This window comes from Mesitornis unicolor, unplaced genomic scaffold, assembly GCF_000695765.1.
Source record: "Mesitornis unicolor isolate BGI_N332 unplaced genomic scaffold, ASM69576v1 scaffold51173, whole genome shotgun sequence".
Lineage (NCBI taxonomy): Eukaryota > Metazoa > Chordata > Aves > Mesitornithiformes > Mesitornithidae > Mesitornis > Mesitornis unicolor.
The window spans coordinates 1-10,383 of record NW_010174977.1 but is presented as its reverse complement, the minus strand read 5'-3'; the positions used below and the strand labels follow the sequence as shown (position 1 = coordinate 10,383).

General features: G+C 39.0%; 1 protein-coding gene across 1 annotated transcript in view; it reads right to left on the bottom strand.

Moving 5' to 3' along the window:
* The window catches only part of GTF2B (general transcription factor IIB), a gene marked incomplete at its 5' end in the record, with an annotated part of 19,227 nt that extends 10,854 nt beyond the window's left edge, over positions 1-8,373 (bottom strand). The window contains one exon of the mRNA XM_010181210.1: positions 8,267-8,373. Coding sequence (XP_010179512.1) covers positions 8,267-8,373 — 107 coding nt within the window. The remainder of the gene's footprint in view (positions 1-8,266) is intronic.
* Positions 8,374-10,383: the final 2,010 nt, after the last annotated feature.

Sequence of the window (10,383 nt, the reverse complement as noted above, 5' to 3'; positions counted from 1 at the left end):
ATTCCTGCTCTAACAAAAAAAGTGTTATATCACTGCCTGCTTTGGCAAACTTATTACAAACAGAGGATTGAGACTACTATTTCAGAGTGAGAAAAGATTAAGTAGAACAAATCACTGAATATAAAGCATTTGTGGAATTAAGATGCAGTATGCAAATATCTTTACTTTGCCAAGAAATCTGCTATTGCAGAAAGGAAGTTTTCCTGTATACTCTCAGTGTCTTATTTAAAATACACAGAGGTCCTATGAAGTGCATTCCACCTTTCAAAAGGCTTTTATAAAAGGATGACAGAAGCTAGAAATTTTAATTAAATGGAACAAATAGGCCAAAAGGTTTCCACAAGTGAAAATATATTCAGCTCCAAACAGCTAATTACCCCATGCAACAGTAAAAGGAAAAAAAAAAAACGGTGGTGTTAATTATTTTTAACTCTTCAAAACATAAAAAACACTTTCAAACTGTGATGTTAGTGCAGATGCAATTAAGCCCCACCCTAACTTGAAATACTGAAGTCAGTCTACCTAGAGCAGTGTAAGGAAACGGCCTTGCAGAGTGGTCCCGAGTTAACATTTCAAGCTCTAAACTGAATTTGCTGGGTTGTACATCACTGACTGGCTTTCCTGAAGCACCTGGAAAGTGGGTCTGGCAGTCAAACATCACAGTAAAACAGCTCCCAGTGAGGACCTTACAGAATCACCTCTGCTCTCGCAGCACTGTGACCCTGGCTTTGGCAACAGTACCACGCTGCAGTAAGCGTGGGTGCGGCTGCACATTCACTACTTCCTTTTGGTGCAGTCCTTTTGAACAAAAATAAGCTTCACTAGCTGGGGTTACCTTAGACACTCCTCTGTTTAACTTTCATCAAACAGCTGAGAATCTCCTCGGCTTCCTCCTCTGAAGCACAAACAAAAAACCCCCCAGTTTACAGGACCAAATCTTTGGGGAACCCATCTCCAGACTGGCACCCTGAAGCATCTTTCTGAACATCCAAGTTGTTCTCCATTATCCCATTTCATTTTGCAGACCATTCTTCCAGTATAGAGTTACCGGTTGAAATGCAGTCTAACAGACTCACACGCAGGCTCCAGTGGAAATGCACACTGCAAACATCCCTGACTCGGGTTACCCGCCATCTGAAAAGCTCATTTAGTAAAACGCAGAACTGTTACTCAGAACGGAAAACCTCAGACCAAGGTTGCTTATCTTTACAACTGCCAAATGCAAAGAGCATGCGCTACAGAAAGGCAAGAGTAAACTCGAGTCAGCATCAAAAACTAAAGTATCCTTTTGAAGTTTTTTAAAATTAGCTTAAAACATCTACACAAATTCTGTATGTTTACTCCTAGAACAAAGAGTGATTTCTCAAAGGAAAAAATACTTTCATTCAACAAGCCCTGAATCTGCCATTACATATTTAGAGAGACAGAATACCAACTATTTCAATGTTACACTCCACTTGCAGTAACTCATAATACACATGTATTGCATTCTCTTTTAGCATTTTGTATTATCTGTTATATGAAGAAAATACAACTGCAAGTTGAAGATGTTACATCAAAACAAGCAACAATGAAGTCCAAGCCTCAAGTAATGCCATCCTCCACGTCTAGTCTTGAAATACTCCTGAGAAGGTATCTTCTGAAGTCTTTTCAGAAGAGCTCTAACGTTAGCTGTACATTGCATCAAGTTCTATGGATTATTAACTAATATCTTTAATCTTAACACGAACACGGTATTAAAGTTTATTTACACTTTAAAGTACCAAAATATCTCGTTTCTACAGAATGGTTCGTTCCTACTGTTAGTTCAGGAATCTGCTGCCATCTAGTGAGCACAGATATCATACTTTTAATTAAAAGCATTTTATGCCAAATATAAAAAAAACCCCTATAGAATTACAATTAGTTTCAGTCAGCTCCTTATTAACCAGAGTAATGAGGTGCTGCAACAAACTACAATGAAAAGCCTAGGCAGCAGGCTCCAAGCTGAGGAGAACCATGAAGAGGTGTAACTGCACACAGCCAGGCTGAACTGTGCCTTCTCTTTTGCAGGCAGCCTCAGCTCTCAGCCTCTCCTTGTACAGAGGATGCTCCAGTCCCTAAATCACTTTTGCAACCTTCGGCTGGACTTGCTCCAGCAAGCCTTTATCTTTCTGACACTGAGGAGCCCAGATCTAGACACACTACTCCAGATATCTACTCCTCCATATTCTATTTATTAGCTTACACACTGCCCCGTAAAGTATTACTCAACTTTATCGCTTCCAAAATAGAAATTCAACCTTTTTTTTCCAGTTTTCAGCTTTAAAACTTCTATTTAAGACCAGCTGTATTAAATCTTACTAAAGAATAAACTCCTGAGGAAGAAGGCAAGGGAAATCAGCAGAGTTTGCCACAGCTTTTTCTACAAAATTTCCAGCCTTTTGTAAGATAGTAATATTTTTTGCAAGAAGTTGTCTTGTTGTACTGTCAACACCAGAAATGCATCATCACCAACAGCAACACCACCCTATTCACAAGGCCTAACTGGAATCACAAACAGAACCAGAGCAGGCTCTGAGATTTAACAAAAGAGAAAATAATAAATCACAGAAGACTTCAACTAGTTTCACACACATTACCAGCATCATGTCAATACCTATAGGCAACTACGTATTGAAACAGATGGTAAATGGCTCTTACAAGAACAAAGGCTTAGCAGCTCCAGCATGTCAAAATGATGACAAATTTTAAAGGACTGCCAGGTTTCCCAAGCCTTGCAGTAATTGTGGAGGATGCAAACGAGTAGAAATGTTAAACAATCTGGTGGACAGGTCTGGTTAGCTGAAGTTACACCTCTCCAGGACTCGTGGCCTTTAAAAGACAAACAGCTCAAGTACATGCAAAGGATGCTCCAAACGACACAATCTCAATGAAAAATGTTGTGCCTGATCTACACTACTTCACAAAAATAAGAGGCTTTGGACCCTTCTTCCAGCAGAGGAGTGCAGATCATTTCTAGCCCTTATTTGCCCTAAATCACTCTGACAATCTGACAACGGAGCAAGTAAAACAACATTCCCTAAACAGGATGATTCAAAATGCTACCATTATTCCACTAGATAATCTAGTAATTCAACTACTGGAAGCACTGATGGTGGCTCTCAAAGACCTTTGGTTCCCAGCCTAGCACCCACTGATTAGAAAATCTCCTCCACCCTCCAAGGAATTTCATACTAGGAGCAGTGCTTATTACAAAGCCTGACAAAAGATGCCAACTTTTGACATCTAAAGTCTAAGTTTTCACCATTACACACATTATTACTGAAACAGCTAGAACCACCACCCTCATCTTTAAAGCTGAAATGGATTAGACGTAAGGCGCAGACTCCTTGAAACACTGACTGACAAATGCTGGCAAATGACTTTCTTCGTATTGCAAATTCCCTGTGGAAATCACGCATCCATGAATGCCCATGCAAAAGTTGACTATTCGGAACTTCTTAAAGTATTTCTTTAAGGACTAATTTAGTGCTCTGGATGCCAAGTGCAGAAGCAGGAACCAGATATAAAGTGCCAATACACATCTGTATCTAAACATTTTTGCCCATTTAAATAATACTTTAAGCGTCACATTTTAGTTTTAAGTGATGATGATACTTGCAGAATGAAGTAACCATGAACATACACTCACATACAAGAAGATTTTTCACCATTTGAAGGTATATAGATACTAGAAAAACCGTAACCACATAACTGCCCTCTACTGGATCCAAGTTATAAGTACTTAAGCATATTCTCCACTTCCAGGATACTGACAGTTGAAGAAAAAAAAGGTTTATTTGGTTGTCAGAAAACAAGCACCTATGTAAAGACATAATCAATCTTATCCCTAATGACAGACATCATGAGTAACGGACTGGCCAGCAGAGGAGCAATCATGAAACCCCTTCCCACTCCTTGGTTACACTGCAGAGTGTTAAATCTTACCTATTCTTCATAGGCCATACCTGAATTTAAGATGCACCATTTAGATCTGAAACTTTTCAGAAGTACTGGCCAACTGAATATTCTGACAGAATTTTATAGCAGCCTTACTGCTGACCACAAGCTACTGAACATTTTCCCCAAGTCTTTTAACTGGACACTCAGGTATACACAGAACAAACACCTGAATATAGACCATAATCTGATTCAAAGCTTTAACAAGTTGATACATGGCCAAGGATTCTCATCAGCTGAAGACAGATTTCTGTTCCATTCCTGCCTACTGAAGCAGAGCTAACCAGTTAGAGAAAAATCACTTACTAAATGCGGAAGACAAACTCCTCACTGCTCCAGCTCCTGCACACCAAGACAACATTTAATGAAACTACACAGAAGTTAAAAGAAAGTCTTTGATCAGAAAGCTATTCCTACCTGTCTGAGATGCTACACAGCGGTAACGCCACTAGACTCATCCTCATCCCCCTCTGAAATTCAGCTCACCACCATGCTACATCAAGAAAATTCAGTGGTTTGTATTCCACTTCAATTCTGCTTTCTTCAGCCCCTTCTGGTGTAACCGCTGACTTCCAGTCTCTTTTACTGCCTCAAAGGTAGTTACAAATATATTTACCTGTCCAGAAAGAGGACTTACTAGCCTTGTGTTCTTGAACAAGATGTTTCTCCTCCCACCAGGTCTGTCTGAAGACTAAGATATGGTCAACGTTTTAAATGAACACACAGCTAACTACTCCAAACCCTAACAACTCTGTTCGTGAATTCCCAAGCCAGCACATGAACACTTACCATATCATATATCCTAGAATGACTGGAGGAAAGTATGTATAATAAAACACAAGACTTGTGACAGCAGATAAACTTAGACATAAACCTGTAAAGCTTCAGATGTATGTTAATCCAGATTAATATCAAAATTCCATGGATAATTGCAATTTAGGTCTCAAACTGCAAGGCAATTAGTGGGAGGAAAAGTTCAGAAGTTGGAAACGGTTACCATGAAAAGATGGAACACAAGCTAACCCAGGAAAGGTAACGGTGAAAAGGCAGATGAGAGTTTTCAGAAGGATGAAGTTGTATTTGATCTTACTGAGACACTAAGAACAAAACCTATGAGTACGAAACAGCTTTGATTAAAAATCTCTCGAAAACCCCTTTAAAAAGCAGTACTTCCAATATACAGCTCTAACACACTGAATTCAACCCTTAAAGAGATCAATTCCTCCTTCTCCTTGCCTCCTGCTCCCCCAAACTTCACTACTCCTTTACCTTTTCAGCTACAGACCTGATAAATGCAACCTTGGTCATAATACTATTCATACTGATTTCATCTCATACTCTCAGAATATTGATTATAAAATCTGAAAGTTATCTATGCACCAGTCATTTTAACCTATGACAGTTTCACATTTAATAAACTCACTGTTTCCACAAATGTGAAACCTTAGTACTTTGCCAGAGCAAGCAAGAAAACCATCAAGTGGAAATACACTTGAGCAAAGGCTCGTTGCTCTGATTTCAGTCAAATTATACTTTAAAATAAATTAAGAAAAAAGCCAGTGAAGTCATATCAGTACATACTTTACAGCAGTAAAATAAATGCACAAATTCAGCATCTACCATTCTGCCCCATATACACCAGTAGTACTTTGGAGACATCAAAATGCCAATATTTTTCAAGAAATCTATAACACTTCTTTGGCTACAGAGTATATTGAGTCTTTGGGGTTTTTTAACTATTCTAGTTGATCCCCTCTAGTGATAAAAGATCTCACTAACTTTCAGCCCACCTCAAAACACATTTTTAGTGGGACCTGTTCATATCAGCTCCACATCAGGACCTATGTAAGCCTTGAAACACAAATCCACAACTTCTCTATGTAAGAACAGGAAATGAAATCACTACTCTCTTAAACAGAAAATTTATCATGGAATCTGCCACAAATACATACAAGTTCTCTCATTTGGAAACAAACTTTGTCTTCACTCCTCTAAAACACCCCTACTTCACGCTCATCTCCAGAAAACAGATATCAAGAATTGGATCTGGTTTTCTCCTCCTCTAAATTTCATACCAGACGAGAAAGTGTTGAATGATCACACTTCAAGTGGTCATGCACTCTTCAATTATTTGTCTTCATTCAATTTAACTGGTTTTCCAAACTAGCTGCTAGACACCCTAGCCAATGAATTGGACATATGCAGGCAAACTAAATTGCTGAAGGAAGGCAAGACAGAATCAGAACAATCAGCACAACAGAAGTAAACGTTAAAGCCTTTTAGCTATAAATCCATAGAAAGGCCTACTTAAAAAACACTGCATGCTTAAGAAAAAACACTTTCTACCCTACCAGTAGCACTGGCTGTAAAGAGGACTAAGAGCATTTAGAACACATCTTAAAAATGCAACGCAGCAGAAGCCTGTATTAATCTAGTGATTCTGCTCAAAAATGCTGATAACTTGAACTAAAGAAATCCCCAACACTATTGATTCAGAAGAGACCAGAGAATAAATTTCTAAGCAAGAATACCTTGTGAATAGGTAACAGAAGGAACATGAAGTAAGATTTCTGATAGACTCCCAAGTTTCTAAAAGTGAAGTGTACCAATGAGAACCCTTCCTCTTTCTTCTAAAGCCAGAATTGTCTGAAAAGTTACGAACTGATCAAGATGGGCTTTTCTAAACTTTGGTTCAACTTCTACGGCAACCATGCAGAGCTGAACACAGATCAAACTATCTTTAAGCAATAACTTATAAGCTTATCACCATATTTCAACAGAAAATATTGCTGTGGGCATTTGAATATTTAACCAGCAAATTTATTACGATTCATTTATCTTTATCAGAATTTAAGCAATTGAAACTAGCCCTTCTTTTAACAAAGCAAGAAACAACCCTCCTCATAGCCTTTTAAATGGTTTCATAATTTTAAGGGAAACTGGTACTCAAGTTTAAGTATTTTAACATTTACTTTAATAAGCTATGTGGCACTTTGCATTTTGCATAAACAAGAGAGAGTTATTTTAGTCACCTGGCTAGATTAGTACTACTTTTGCTGCAACTTATTAAATCTTTAGCTTAATGCTAACAGCTGTACAAAAATTTTTAACTTAGTGCAAGACATGAGCCAAAACAAAAATCACCAGAGTCTAGGAGAGAGGTATATAAACATCTGAAATACTCAGCATCACTGCACGAATCACCTCAACACGCACCCTCAAACTAGAGGACTTTTTTCTGGTCATGGAATGGCTAAAACAATTTAATAGAAATAAGTGAGATTTAAAGAATGATCATAACACCAGCATGAAAAGTTTCCCATGCAAAAGGAATAAAGACAAATAAGATGAACAACTGGATGCTCAGCCCAGAAAAGATACATAAAAATGAACACGCAGCATGTTCTATGACAACACCATTCTCTCTCATTCTAACAAAGACAATGCCTAAAAGGACTTTCATTTTAAATATTTCATTATACTTATGCTGTGGTTTAACCCCAGCCAGCAACTAAGCACCATGTAATGTAGCTCACTTCCCCCCCACAGTGGGATGGGGGAGAGAATCAGAGGAAAAAGGGAAAGGAAAATAAACCAAACACCATAAAACTCATGGGTTTACATAAGAATAGGATAATAAAAATAATATAATAATAAATTGCAATGAAAAGGAAAACAAAAAAAAGGGAGAGACAACACCCAAGAAAAACAAGTAATGCAACCGCTGAGCACCAACCAACCGACACCCAGTCATTCCCTGAGCAGCAATGGCACCCCCCAGCCTATAAACTGAGCATGATGTCTTATGGCCTGGAACAGCCCTCTGGCCATCTGGGATCAGCTGTCCTGGCTGCGTTCCCTCCCAGCTTCTTGTATTGTAGAGGTGAAGCAGAGAGGACAGATGCAGTATCAGAAACTGAACGTCTTTGGCTTACTGTAAACATTGCTTGGCAGCAACCACAACACCAATGTGTCATCACATTATTCTCAGCACAAATCCAGAATGCTGCTTCATACAAGCTACTGTGAAGAAAATTAACTTTATCCCAGTCAAAACCAGCACAACTGTTTTTTTTAGATAGTTTGATTCTTAGCATAATGCAAAAAGGCACCAGAAGACAGACTATTCAAAACAGTAAGCTTTTGGCCAACAGAATATCATAAAAGAAACACCTAGGCATCAAGAAAAAGCCTTGAATTATCATATTCCAGTTCTGGGAGAAAAAAATCTACATGCACAAATTAATGTTAATTCACAGAAATATATAAAAATATAGCTACTTACCTACTACTAGCCCACACTCAGAACAAATCATATCACCAGCTCTGTAATCCTCTACTAAAATGGAATCGGGATGATTTGGGCAAGTCACTCTCGGAAGCACATCCAAACTAAGAAGAAAAAAAAAAAAATCAGAAGTACCAATTACTTTTAATCAAGCAGGCTACATATCTGAAAGTATAAGAGTTTCTTGCTGAAAAGATCACTTTAATAACACAGCATTTACAGTGATTTGAAAGACAGAACAGTAACATAAACATGTGAATGTCACCTTTTATTTAAATACTGAAACACTACATTTGACATCAAGACTTCAGGTCACCTTAAACGTCAAGTTTTCTGTGATGTATCTTGTACTCAAACCACTCCAAATTAAGACATCAAAAATCTAAATAACAGACGTGATTGAGCACAGTCTATCACTGAACAGTCCCCAGGAAGATAGTGGTGATTGCTTCATTTCAAGTGAGCATTTTCACTCCCTCTAATCAGATCAACTTTACTTACCAGGTCCTTAACTCAGAAAGTAGTGCACACACAACATATATTTTTAGAAAACAGCTCATTCTACCACTGTTGTATTATTTTCAAGTATTTGAAGAAAAGTCTCATTTTAAATTAAGCAACTCGTTGACTGTGAGACTTTAACAAAAACCAACCAGCTCGCAAAGGGAATAATCTGACAACTGCTTGTGGTAACAGTGATCTGTCTCCTTCACACCCATGCATCTTCAAGAGTTACAGCAGATATAAAAAGCTTCCCACAAAGCATCAGCGCTATTTAGCACCATAGCTTTTAGTTACTGACTGGAGTAATAACTAATTGCTTCTAACCATACGTTTTAAAAGTAAATACCTCATTCAAGCTACTGCTCAGTAATTCTGTTACAACCAATCATTTCAAAACGGGAATAAGAAATACTTACAACTGTAGTCCATATACTCAACAAAGCTATTTTGCTCCAGCTAAAAAGCAGAGAGTACAGAAGCTGGTCACAATAAAATGTGTCAAGTGCCCACCAACCTCCACAGACCATGCCAAAAAATAACTTCTAATCCTTTCAATTGTAGAAAGCATCCTATTAAAAGTTAAATTAATTGCCAATTAAAGTCCATTATTACAGCCTAATCTATACATTCCATCTTAATTTTTACTTTTTGGATATTTCTCATGAGTATTAAGTACAAAAAAAAATCCAAGACCTTTTAATGCAGTGAGTGTTGAGAAAAACACCTAACTATCCAAGACTTGAAACCAAAACTGAAAATCAACATCACTGTTAATAACAAAGCCTCCAGAAAGAACATCCACACACAAGGTCTTCAGATGTAAATTATGTCCAAAATACTGCATAAAATATCTTAAAACTACTTTCCTTCTCACTAGTCCCAGCCAGCAGTTTCCTATGACAAGACAAAACTGTTGACAAAGCACGTGCGATCATTGGACATTTGGCGTTACGCAAAAGGCGAGCGACACACTAAGCAAAAGGAAAAACAATAACATCCAGAAGCCTGAAAGAATACTAACAGTGTTCTATTTCAGACTTTACCTTCAAAAAACACCGTAAAAAATGAGACTTCCTAGCCCAATTGCAACCCATTTATCTAGGAGTATGTACTGCACTCCTTGTAACACACAGGCTCGCTATACTAAGCCAACTGTCCTGATGGAAAACGCACGGCACGTGTGTGAGGCTCCATCTCAGCCAACAGCTCCTGAGCTGCAATATGACTCGTAGGAAGCACTCCCCAGATCCTGGAACAGGTTTAGCAGGAGTAATAGAGTCACTCGACAGTCCGCTCCACGGGCCTGCCTTCATTCCTGACTTGAAAGAAAACTTCGACGCATCTCCAGAGAAAAGTCTCTTCCAGAGCCCGACACCCGTTTGGCCACTGACTAGCGCCGGTGCGGATTTAGGGTGGGAGCCTCAAAGCTGACCCGATAACCTGGAGCCAAGCCAGGGAGCAGCCACCGCGGCTCAGAGGCGGTGCCGAGCGTGAGCGGCGGGCCCCCCCCGCCCGCTGCCGGGCCGAGCGGCACCGGGGGCTCCGCGCTCAGGCGGTGCCCGTTGGAGGGACATGGAAGGCGGCGCTCGATACCCGTCTGACAGCCTTAC